Source organism: Micropterus salmoides, unplaced genomic scaffold (genome assembly GCF_014851395.1).
Source record: "Micropterus salmoides isolate LMB-PRFRI ecotype aquatic unplaced genomic scaffold, ASM1485139v1 Ms_hic_scaffold_19, whole genome shotgun sequence".
Taxonomy (NCBI): Eukaryota; Metazoa; Chordata; class Actinopteri; order Centrarchiformes; family Centrarchidae; genus Micropterus; species Micropterus salmoides.
This window is the reverse complement of record NW_024041039.1, coordinates 17,477,817-17,490,222: the sequence shown is the minus strand read 5'-3', so window position 1 is coordinate 17,490,222 and position 12,406 is coordinate 17,477,817. Positions and strand designations below refer to the sequence as shown.

At 48.6% G+C, this 12,406-nt stretch overlaps 1 protein-coding gene across 1 annotated transcript; it reads right to left on the bottom strand.

Moving 5' to 3' along the window:
* Nucleotides 1-1,172: 1,172 nt before the first annotated feature.
* On the bottom strand, nt 1,173-4,958 carry LOC119910415 (Krueppel-like factor 11). Its single transcript, XM_038729034.1, has 4 exons — nt 4,746-4,958; nt 3,593-3,868; nt 2,222-3,170; nt 1,173-1,978 (listed from the first exon to the last, which is right to left on the bottom strand). The coding sequence occupies exons 1-4, from the start codon at nt 4,782-4,784 to the stop codon at nt 1,677-1,679; spliced, it is 1,566 nt and encodes a 521-aa protein (XP_038584962.1). The 5' UTR covers nt 4,785-4,958; the 3' UTR covers nt 1,173-1,676.
* Between the last annotated feature and the right edge of the window lie 7,448 nt (nt 4,959-12,406).

Genomic DNA, 12,406 nt, shown 5'->3' with positions numbered 1-12,406 from the left:
ACACTGGTCCTAAAGCATGCATTAGTTTCTGACTCTGGTAAAGTGGAAAAAATTTAAAATTCCCCAAAACTACTAAATGGTCTCCTTAATCAAATCACATAATTTAGGCTATTCTATGTGGTCTCCTTTTGATAACTAATGTAATAATTTTTCATTTCCATTCACTGAGCCTCGGACCTATATTATTAAATATTATACTTCACTAAACATATCAAAATATCTTCTCTTAAAAATGAGGTTCTCCAGTACTAGTGTAAGCAGTGAAGTCCACCGCCAGAAGGCGCTGTATGCCACCGCTCAGGTGTGTATGTCGGTCAGTAAGGCAAAGGGGCGGGTGCGCAGGGGAGGGACGTGATTGGTCGCACCCCCGACGGTTCATATTTCTCACTGTCTGATTGGAAGAGGTTTGCTGTTACTAGGTGTGAGACCACTACTTATGAATGTGTGGGTGAAGGGAGAGGGGGGATAAAGGCAGCACAGAGAACTACTCTTTGTCTAGCAGCATCTTAATGGTTTCTTTTTATTATTTACTTAGTAAAATTTCCACTGGCATCCTCATAACTTCTACAGCTGTAAATGCCTTCTTTCTCACATTTCCATGTTCAGTTATATGGCCATTGATGGTCTAGATTTTATGAACAAGCACAACTTTCTCCTTTCATTTGTAACCACTAACCACAAAAACAGGAGGTGTTTGCTGTATTATGCCAGATTGATTAGAGATTTTTTAAATTAATCAAACGCAGTGTTTTATGTAAGAATCACACAGCCCTCGTTGCCTCCTTGTTCCCATGTGACTGAGGTGAACGGGCTCGAATGATCAGTTAATAAACTCATCACACAAGGCAAACAAATATGTCTGTTTTGTCTGCTCCAACTCATCAAGCACACTGGTTTGCAGATAATGAACAGGACACTTTGTCCCTACATGGTCTCACCAAAAGAGCTTTTATAACGCCCAAAAATGTTTTCATTCAGCCAGTTGACCAAAAGAGGGCGGTGGGTGATGGTAGTGGAGTCACAGTGTGACGCACACAGGATGTGGGAAGCCACCACTCACTGCATTTCTGCGTGAGACAACCGGGAAGGATTGCTGACTATACAGAGATCCCACACGTTGTTTTTTCCCTGAATTAGATACTGGGAAGGTCACAAAATGGACAAATAATGACTCAAATTGAATCGTATATTTATTACAAATATGTATTAAATAATATGAAAAGTTAGACAGGGCGATATAATCAATGTATAATTATAGTACTGACAATTAATATTCATATTTACATATTTTTTCATGTTAACATTTTTCCCAAATATGACAAATAAATGCATTTCATAGTACAACAAACAATACATTCACATAGACATATATATATCAAAAGTTTGTTGATCAAATGTGTTGCAGGAGAGGGTGGAGAAGGTGAAATGTATAAGACAAACTTCATACAAAGGCTTTGGCAAGAGTGCATCCATATTATCAATGATATCAAAGTAAACAAAAGAAACTTTTAGAGAAAAATACATGTACAAATGAGCAGTAGAGAGGAAAAACTAGTCCAGTGCATGTTTTTTCTTTCATTCCCATGAGAAAAAGAGCAGCAGCCTTATGTGCTCGGCTGCTCCCTGTGTCCCTGTGGTATCTTGGGAGTGGGTAAGATGGCAGCAGTGTTCATTGTCTACTTTGGGCCGGCAGGCACCAGCATGCTTAGTGTGGCAAGTCCAGGTTTGGAGGGAGGTGTTTTGCCAGCAGCCATTTTGTTCAGGCTCCGAACATCAGCTTGCCAGGAGGGAATTTTCTTTGTGGTCATGTGGCGGCGGGCGTGTTTAGTGAGGTGATCGCTGCGCATGAACCTCCGGTCGCACACAGGACACACAAATTTTTTCTCACCGGTGTGTGTTCGCCGGTGGCGGGAGAGCTCGTCAGAGCGGGCAAACCTCTTATCGCAGCCATCCCAGCTGCAGCTGAACGGCTTCTCACCTAAGGGAGACAAACAGGAAGAGCGAGGAGTCAGCAAGTGAGTCACATTGTAGTCATAAAAACCTCACACGACACAATGCCGTGTCTGAGATATAACAATGAGCTCACTCTCTTCCCATCAAGAATAACAAGGCTGAGCATGTTTTACAAACAGGATGCACCACTCATCTGTGGTCACGTTTTACTCCACATTCTCACGATTATCACCCAAACTAAACACTTCCATATGCAGTAAACACTCACCTGTGTGTGTTCTTAGGTGAGCCTTGAGGTGTGAGCTCTTGAAATACGTCTTCCTGCAGCCTGGGAAGGTACAGACATAGTTTCTCCTGCGGGAAAAGTCCATTTTTGTGGCTGTTGTGCCGCCACTGGGCCCCGCTGGCACATACACAGGGGCTGGGGCTAGAGGTAGCAGCTTGGTGTTGCCCAGAGTCATCACAGTCTGAGGGCAATGAGGGGCCTGAGAGACGGAGGACTGAGGGAGAACCAGCATCACCGTGCCCTGGGGCACCGCTGAGCCCATGATGAGGGACTGCTGGACAGTAGCGGCGTTAGCTGAGGCGGGATGGGGGAGGATGGAGGTGGTGGCGGTCCGAATCCCAGTGCTGGATGTCTGAACTGCACTGGGGATGAAGGCTGAGATGATACCTGATTGGCTGCTGACAGGGAACATCTGGCAGATGATCTGAGGGCTGGTGAGTGAAGGCGGGGGTAGGGCATGGGGAGCGTGTGAGCTGTTTTGCAGTTGGGTTTTGACAGGAGTGGGGGTGGCGACGCTGTCCAAACAGGGTCTTGAGGGTCTGGCTTGCTCTGAGGCAAATAATGTGGGAGCGAGAGGAGCAGCAGCAGACAGAGGCGTGCTTATCTGCTCAGTCTTTGTAATGCGTTGCTGCCGATAGGCCGCTGCAGCCATTACTGTATCTCTAGTTTTCTCTGCATGGGGAGCCACTGGAATGCGGTGTTGGCAGGGGGTGCTGTCTGCCGTGTGGCGGATAACGCTGGTCGCCATTGCTCTGCAGGGCTGTGGCGGAGGGGGGAGAGAGGGGGTCTTTGCAGCAATGGGTGCCAGGACAAGGTGATGAAGCCCGGACCCACAGTGTTGTGAGGACACAGCCAGGCCAGAGCTGGACTGGAGCGCAGTGCTGGATGTTGAAGTCTCAACAAAGCTGGGGCTGTGAGGGGGGGTCATACACTGGAAAGATAAGAACATTAGAAGAGTTAATGAGTGTACCCCGATACCACTGAAATAACATGCAGCGTTTCTCTAGTTTTACAGGGGAAAGTGCAGAGGCAAGCATCACAGGTGGCAAGCAGGTACACACAATATAATTATCACTTTCACTAAACTGTGATTTATCTTTATGGCTCTGCCCCTAAGAGGAGGGACTCTGTCTGAAGGTCAAACCACTTTACTGTATCACAAGGTTTCTTGCTGCAGCGCCTCTCACCTGTCTAAAGTTATAAACCACGGCCCCGCAGTTATCTTTCCACATCACAAGGCCACTGGGTTTAATGCAAACTTTGACTCTTAGGGATACATTACCAATCACACGTCTCTTATCTCAGTGGTTTCACAGCTCTGTGCGACTTCAGCACCCGTTTCTGGCCACTTACCAGGGAGGAGAGGGACACAAAGTCTTTCGGGGGCTCTGGAAGTTCCGGTGGCAAGAGGGAGTCGCAAGAGTCTGAAGCCGGGGTGAGGGGTCTGGGCTTGCAGGGGTTTGGCCTGTTGCTGCTGAGGAAGTGGCCCTGGCCCCAAGAGCTCATACACACCAGCGCTTCAGCTGCCTCCAGGTCCGTGTACTCCAGGCCAGAGGTGCTAGATACAGACTGGTCGCTGTCATGCCTCCTTCTCTTCACGTAGGACCCACAGTGCTCCATGTAGTCAGTCTGAAAGGGACAGTCAATAAACATCAGACAAAGAAAGTCAAATAAATGTACTTCAGCACTGCCACATCATGGGGTTATGGTGGTTGTTTTCAACTGCATGACTCCCTGTGTTGATTCAAGTTTGTCTCAGACTACTTTTTATTATATTAACAAGAATGGAAAAAATATATATTTCTCGTTGTCATTGTTGCATGATGCTGCCAATAAAAGGGGGGGGGGGGGGGGGGGGGGGTGTTGGTGACTACACCCTAGTCCAGCATGCACTGCCTTTGGCTCAGAGCGAGGACACCTCCCATTGCCAAATATAGACCAAACAGTGACGTGCTGCCGAGATGAGCCATGTGAAATCCCCACAAAGCGGTCAGGAAGTGGGCTTATTACGTTCCAACTTTATGAAACAAAAAACAACTAATGGTTGGTATGTTTGTCCTTTTTTGTTTTGTTTTATTTTATGCACAAATAAGGAACTAAAACATCTCAGCGGCAACGTAAACAAAGCACATTACCGTTGCTGATACTGACCACCACAGAAAACAAATGAAACAATTTGTCGACATTAATCGGCTCCAGTAACGTTACATGTTTAAATTACATTTCCGTTTCACATTATCATATACAGAGGTTATTGCATTTTAAAGACCTGATAACACGAAAAAATATGTAATAAATAAACAAGTATGTCATTTGATTTAATATAGCTGCGACGCTGATGTCACACAAAACAATTTAAAACAGTACATAAATGTTGAATTTTTGTGATGACTTGTCTTGAGTACTTGAATATAAAATCTCCCAGTATAAACAAGTGAATGTTACTTGACTGCAAAATAAATGTCGCGCCAAAGCTGAAGTAACAACAAACAAAATATTTTCTTACCCCGTTTGAGAACATCTGTGTAAAATTTCTGGATGGCATAGAAGAGTAAAATATCTAAATCTATCTTGTTTTGTCTCTCCTTTTTTGTTGTCAAAGCCAGTGTAGAACAAAGCCGCGGTGGTTGCCAGTGGTGCTGCCTGTACTCGGGTAGGGTTGAGGTCGTTTTTTTGTTCCTCTGACTGGCTCCCCTCTCTCAGCTGTGTGTGTAAAACATGGGGAGGCGGAGAAAAAAAAGAAAAACAAAACTCACAACGCGCACCGGCGGGTGGCAACACTTGTCCAATCACAATTAAGTGTGTGCGGCGCGTCGGCCTATGGGAGAGCAGGGAGCGCGTGAACAGTGCGTGCTCGCTGCGCGGTTGGAGGAAATAGGGTGCGTGGCCGTTGGTGGGCGTGGCCCTGGAAGTCAGCAGTGTCAGGGTAAACCCGATGAACCGCCGTCCGCTAATCTAGGCGAAAGGTCGATCCAGTCTATGCTGCGTTCACCGCGTGTGGGAATAACCTGCGGAGAGCGACCTGACGGCTTGATGTAACATTTTATACCTCGTTCAAAAAAGACAATCTTTTAAAATTTTATAACAAATACCTATTCGCCATTTAGCATTGTATATCAATATAATTCATATATTTTCTTAATGCTAAATTGCAATTATAGCCAAAGTGAAAGGCCTAGCCAGCACCCACGTGACAAACCAAATCTCTTTTATCCATCCATCCATCCATCCATCGTCAATCGCTTATCCTGCGTACAGGCTCGTATTATTGTTGTGCATTTTTAAGTCTAAAATGTATCATTCGTTTTCATCAAAGTAGTTTCTCAAATTTCAAAATTCAGACTTTATATTGACTTGAGTACTCTTATATTCTATTGTACTCCTGTCTGTTTTATTTTGTCAGAATGTTTTCTGACTCAAGTGTAGATAACAAAATATTAAGCTGCGTGTCCTATTGAGCTAAATGTTGACAGCAAAGAGTATCTACATTTTCAATAAGAATAGCCTACAAATTGCAATGCCACTTATAGATCAGATGTAATTCAAAACTTTCCTAATATTCAATGTATTTATTTAATTATTCTGTGTACTATGAACACCAAGGATTGCATTATACACTGCTTGATTTAAAATATGTGGTGTGCGAGTGTATGGGCTCATGTGTAATTTCTTTTCCTGCTGCAGAGTCTGTGATGTTTCACTGTATTTCTTTTAAAAATTTAAATAAAAGGATGAATATAACTACTTATGGCCACAGGTCCACGTATAGGTGAAGTCAAAATACAAAGATTTGACTTTAGATGACTAAATATTTTGTCCAGCTTTTGAAGAAGTGAGTTGAGTTCGTAGTTTACACTTTGCAGCAACTCTTGGGGAAATATTAAGTAGGCTAGGTTAATACACAAACTAAACTAAACTAGATTATGTTTTACGCTATTAGAAATGGACATATTCGCCTTGATTGATTGATTGCATATAACTCCTTGTTGTTATTGGAAATAGCCATTCCAGAGAAACCTTGTTGTTTTCAAGCTTGTCAACTTGAATGCGAGGGGGCCTGCAGGAAAGTCAATAGTACCACCATTCCCACAATCCTTGAATGCAACACCAGCGCCAGATGAAGTGCAGGTTTCTGTCTTGTAGTTTTGTGGAGCTGTTTCACAGAAAAATCAGGAAAGAAAGTACCTGTCATCATTGTTATCATTGTAGGCTTTAACCATGTTACCTGTGTGATAATGTATGCCTTCAAATGCAGATATTTCAAAATGGTTGTGGGTTCACAGTGAACCAGGTCATCCATAAGAGGCCCCCTATGAAACTATGCTAATAATTAAGTTAGGTAACAGTGTAACTGGTGTACCCAACTCTTGGTCATGATTTTGACACTTGTTTTGTCCATGGGTTTAGCCACCATTTAAGGATTTCTGGGGAGGAGACGACCTCAGTGCCTCATTTAGATCCATATTAACTCTATTAGATGTTTGATTTATGTTAATAATGTTTGTGTTTGCAGACAAATTAATCCTGAAGATAATAGACTTTTCATAGACATTCAAGTCTACAGATGTACTGCACTGATAACCTATTGTGGGTGCAGAGAAAAGGATATTGTTCTCCTGATACTAAATATATTCTTTAAACTTGTAAACTTGTACTTGTATGTAAATGTTAATGTGTGTTTTTCAGCTTTTCTTGCTATTGTCTGACAGTTTCCATGAGATCATTCCCACATGTACATGTCAGGGAATTCAAACTGGTCTTGACCTACATTATGCTAGTTACATCACCAGATGCATTTGGATAAAGAGAAATTGTGTCAGAAGGCCCAATGAAGAAAAAATATGGAAAAGGCTCCAAATGAATGTTTTCAGAAATATTACCAGGTCAATATAAGATGCAGTACTAGGCCCAGAGTAATTTTTAATGAGCATGAGACCCTTGATGTTTCATATTCTGTTTATTGTTCCTGCTTATATATTAACAAACCTCATACCTTTACCTACATGTGTGAAATTGGTAAACTGGTGTTTGTTTGCCGCTTTCTTGCTGCAGAAGGGAGTTTAGTAGGTGTAAATGGCTCTGTCCTGGCAGCACCTACCTGCTATGGAAGGCTGTGCCTCAGTATGACTCACGCAAGCATGACCTCAGGGAGCAATGAGGGCTTGGAGCTGTTGCAGTAGCTGCAGTGCCAGCGGTTAGGGAGAAGCAAGGGGAAGAGGGAGGAGTTAGCCTACGGGGAAAACGAGTTGAACCCAGGCATGACAGGCAGCCTGGGACTAAGTACAGCAGCATGTTTGTGATATAAGTGGGGCAGTGCGCTTCAACTTAGTTAGGGAATCTAGAGGAAAGGTTACGCTGGCCCTATCTGGGCCTCCACATGCACACCTCCCCTGTCCAGCCAACTCCCCCTACTCAGGAACTCTAGGAGTGGCCCCAAAGATGGGGGCTTCAACGGGGTTAAATATACCACCCAGGGACTATATTTCACTAACAGCCCCGGATCTCTGACAGGCAGCAACAGGCACTGTCATTTAGACAAGAGTGTTACTTCCACAGGAAGTATATCTATTCAAAATGTAAAATGTTTTTATATTAGATAACAGGTCTGATCATAATCAACACATAGCCTGTATTATAATGTTTTTTTGTATTGATACTCATGTGGAATCATCCTTCAGATTGCTAGAGGAGTTACATGACGTCTTGAGTTGCTCATACATTCACATTGCTTCAAACCCAGTCTGAAGATGTAATAAAAGAGCTCTCAACGTGGGAATACTTAAATGAGATTGTTTACATCTGGTTTTCTGTCACATATTGATAACATTTAAAACTATTCCAAAATCATACAGCCTCCTCATTGAAGCGGTTACAGATAGGCTTATTCAACAAGTCCCTATGGTTAGATGACCTCAAATTAAAAAAAAGAATATAGTATCACCCAATATCGGAATCACCTTATAGATCACATTAGCATGGAGAAAATGTCTGCTGTAAAAAAAACAAATTGACACAATTCCAATCTCTCTGGTCCCCCTTGATCAACTTTATCACTTAATGGGGGTGGGTGTGTACTGCCTTGCTGGTCAGGGTCCCGTACGGCTGGTAGGTGTGTCTGGGGGTGGGTTGATTCTTAGATGCATTGCGGTGCGGGCGTGGGGGACTTTTTCTAATTTTAAATGTTGGTTGATGGCATGGTGTTGGCGGGGGGCGGTGATGCGGCGCTCGGGTTGCCTAGGGCGCGGGCTTGACGGGGGGACCGGTGTTTGCCCTGTATTCGGCGTGCCGCTGCTGCGGGGTGGGTAGCCACTCTGCTTAGGTGTCACGAGGTTGTTGGTATCGGTGCGCGGGTGGTGATTTTGACTCGCGCGCTGTGCGGATGTGGTGGCGCTCGGTGCTTGGCTGCCTCCCTGTGTGTCCTGTGTGTGGGTCCGGGTTGGGGGGGGGGGGCGGCGGGCATGGCGGTGGAGGTTGGTGGGGGGGGATGCTTGTGGTGGGTTTCGGTCTGGTGGTGAACGTGCGGCGTGGGTCACGGTGTAGCCGTGGGTGGGGTCTGTGGTCTCTCTGGCTGCGGGGGGATGGGGGCGGTTTGCGCCGGCTGGCATCTCTCCTGCGCAGCGCATTACTTGGCTGTTGTGTGCCGCTAGTTAGATTGGTAGCGGGGTAGTGTTGATTGGCTCATCTGTAGGTCATTATTGGCTTGCGTGCTTGTCGGGGTTTGGGGGCATCGGGTGCGGGCCGGGACTGGGCTGGTGTGCGGCTCTGTCCTGTGTGCATGCTGTGCATCCTGATAATTGCATTTCGGTTCTCTGAGGGGTCTGGCGACTGGTTGTTGGAGGGGTGGGGGACCGGGAAGAAGGGTTGACGGGGTGGGTTGGGGGTGCGGGCTGGTCCTTTTTGAGCTGGTTGGGGGGTGTCTCCTCTGGATTTTAGTGCCCGGACTGGATGCTTGGTGGTTGTGCCGGGATCCTGTGTATGGAGGGATTGTGCTTTGGGGTGTGTCGATGGTTGCTTGCAGTCGCGTCGCGGCCCTCTGGAGTGTGGTCGTGTTGAGTCCTAGGGGCTATTTGCATCTGCTGACTCCCTAGGGCTGAGGGGCTGTTGCTGCTGTCGCGGGGTGATTGCTGTCTCTTTTCTTTGGGGACGGTGGGGGATGCTTCGCTGCTAGGGAGGGAAGGGAGCGGGGGTGGGGGTCTTCTGGCCTGACCTGGCCTGTGTGGCATTGCCTCCTGGGTGTGGGCCGACCTTCGGATCTGGGCTGTTGGGCCGTTCTGTCCTTGGGGGGGTCCTTGCTGCCCCGGACCTGCTCCCTTGGGGGCTGGTGGTGCTCGGAGTGCTGCTGATTGTGGGGGAGCGGTGAGGTGAGGGGTTAGCAGTGGGGCTGCCGGAGGGGCCCCGGCGAGGACGGGGGATTGTTGGACTTTGGGTTGGGGCTGCACTGACCTGCCTCTGGAGTGTGTGGGGGTCTGGGGCACGGGGCTTTGGAGCCTCTGGGTCTGGGGCGGGTCTGCGCGCTGGGGGGGCTGGGCCCCCCTGGGCCCGTCCTGGGGATGGGCGGGGTTGTCACTGACTCTGGGGTGCTACCGGTGCTAGAGGGGCTCTTGCTATAAGCCCTGGGCTGGAGGGACCTGGCGTCCTCCTGCTTAGGGGGGTGGGGGACGGGACTGAATAAATGATGGGGCCAGTCAGGAATCTGGTCTTCTAGCCTCCCTATGACCTCCTTCACCTTTCCTCCTTTGGTCATGTCTCACAACATACACCCTTAGGATCCTGGGGGACGGGCAGCCTGCAGGGCGTTTGGGGGGTGGGGCTGCTTTATTGCGGCCTCGCACTTCTTCCTCCCTCACTGCCTGCCCCTCAATTTTAATTACACATTAGACACAGAGGGCTTGGGGGGTGGGAGGGGCACGATGGGAGGCTCCACTACCTGACAGTTGTGGGGTGCCTGTGTCACAACTACCCTCCAATTTTAGTTGCACCTTAGTTACCACACACCTTATCTTCACTCCACCATACAACACTTCACAATCCATGACATGCATCCAACACAAAACAATACATTTACAGAGGCAGGCAGAGGGGTTGAAGGAGTGGGAGAGATTCTCATTGGCCTCGTGTCCTACCCCTGGAGCCCCGGGCGTTGGGGGTGCTGTGGGGTTGGTGGCGGCCTTGCCTGATCTGGGGTGGGCTGGGGGGGTCGGGGCTCCCCTGGCGTGGGGGCCCGCCCTTGGCCTAGGGTTCTGCGGACTCGGGCTTGTGGCCTTTGCTCATTTCTGGGCGGGTGGTGTGTCCCTGGGCCTGGGGGCCCGTTGTCTCCTCTCCTCGCCTGGGCCCTCTTCGGCAGAGGTGAGGCTCCCGCTGCTTCCCCCTGCCAGCTCTCTCACGGTGGGGGCATTCGGGAGTCTCTGGGGCGCATGACCGGTGCTGTCGGGGTAGGTTTTGGTGCTCCTCCTTGGGGGTGCTTGACTGGGGGGGCTGGGCCCCTGTCCGGGGATGAAATCGGCCTCGGGGGCTGCTGTCACTGGCTGCACTGTAGGGAGGGATGCCTCTGGCTGGGCTGGGGGACCGTTGGCCTGGTTCTCCCGCGTTATCGCTCCCTGGCGGTAGCGAGCTTCCCGGCACGGCTTTCTGCTGTTCTTCCTTGGGGCGGGGTACAGCTTCCCCCTGGACATGCGGTCTGGGGTCCTTTGCGCTTTGGGGGTCGCAGGGTGTCCTGGCTTCTGGGGGTGGGGGTCTGCGGTGGGATTGTGGGACGATTATCGATGCATCTTGATGTATTATACTTTTTCCCTGGGCAGGGTCTCTGGATGGCTGCTGGGCGTTTAGTTTGTGCGTTGGAGTCCGGGGGAGGCATCTCCTCGTTGGCTTGGAGGGACCTGTTTGCGTTCCTGTTTTGCTTCGTTGGCCTCGGATCCGTGCTTGCCCATTTCTCTGTCGGCCAGTTGTTGGACCCCTCTGGATACTGAGGTATATAGTTAGTTTTCGGGATGTGCAGTGTGGGTGCGGGGCAGGGCTGTGCTCCGGTTTGTTCTGGGTTTGTGCCTGGAGTTCTCGGCCCTTGATGGATGGGTGGGTTGTTGGTGGCATGCAGCTGAGCTAGTTGATTTTGCCTCGTTGCTGGTTTGGCTGGTGTTGCATGGCGGCCGGGGGGCGCGCTGGGCATGGGGGATGTCGGCTGGCGCCGGCGGCCTTAGTTTTTTCCGGCAGTTGGGGGGACGGTGGACTTTTATTGGCGGGTGCACGGTGACCTGTGCGGCGCGTTTGCTGCCGGGCTGGGCTTGCTGCTGGTGTCTCTCTCCGCTGGCTTTCGCTGTCGTGTTGTTCCGTTTGCTCTCTCTCATTTGCCCGACCTCGCACGCGGGATTCGCGGGGGGCTGCTGGGCATGGGTGTCGCCGTGCTCGCGCAGTGTGCGCGTTGGGCTCGTCACTTGTGCATTGGTGTTGATGATTGCGTGGCATTTGGGCATTGTGGTTGTTTGCTGCGCGGCGGTGGGGTGCTGGATGGGGGAGGCCACTGGTCTATGTTGTGTCTGCGCCGCGGTCGGTCCGGGCGCTGCTCTTCCTCTTTTGCGTTCCGTCGGCATTACGTTGTCAACTGGCATTTGGGTCGGGGTCTTCTGCGTTTGCATCGCGGTGCATCTGGGAGTCTTTGTTTTTTTTTGATTTGATTTATTCTTTTTCTTTCTTCCACCCCTATTGGCTACTGGGGTTCTTGCCTGCCTGTTACAGTCGTGGCGTCCCACTCTCTCTAACAACTACATTCTTTAACAGGCTTATGCGCACACACATGTACATACACACACATACAGACACATTCACCCACACGCACACACACACACAGACACAAACAAACTTAGGTTGTCCCTGGTAGAATTATTCCTGATGCCTTTCTTTCAGTTACTTATTTAAATTAATTATTATTCCAGCTCTCGTGGCTGTGTTGTGTTGCTTATTTAGTGTGTGACTGTTTCTTGTTTTCATTGTTCTCTTAGTTGTCTTAATATGTCATTAATATGTCAGCTGTTTATTGCTGCTGTTCGGCTGGTTTTCTTTTACTATTATTATTATTTTTATTGTTTTTTTTGTTTGTGTTTGTTTGTTGTTGTTTTTCTCCTCCCCAAGCCCCCCTCTCTGTTCTCTTGCAGGTTTCGTTGCTTTCTGCAATTG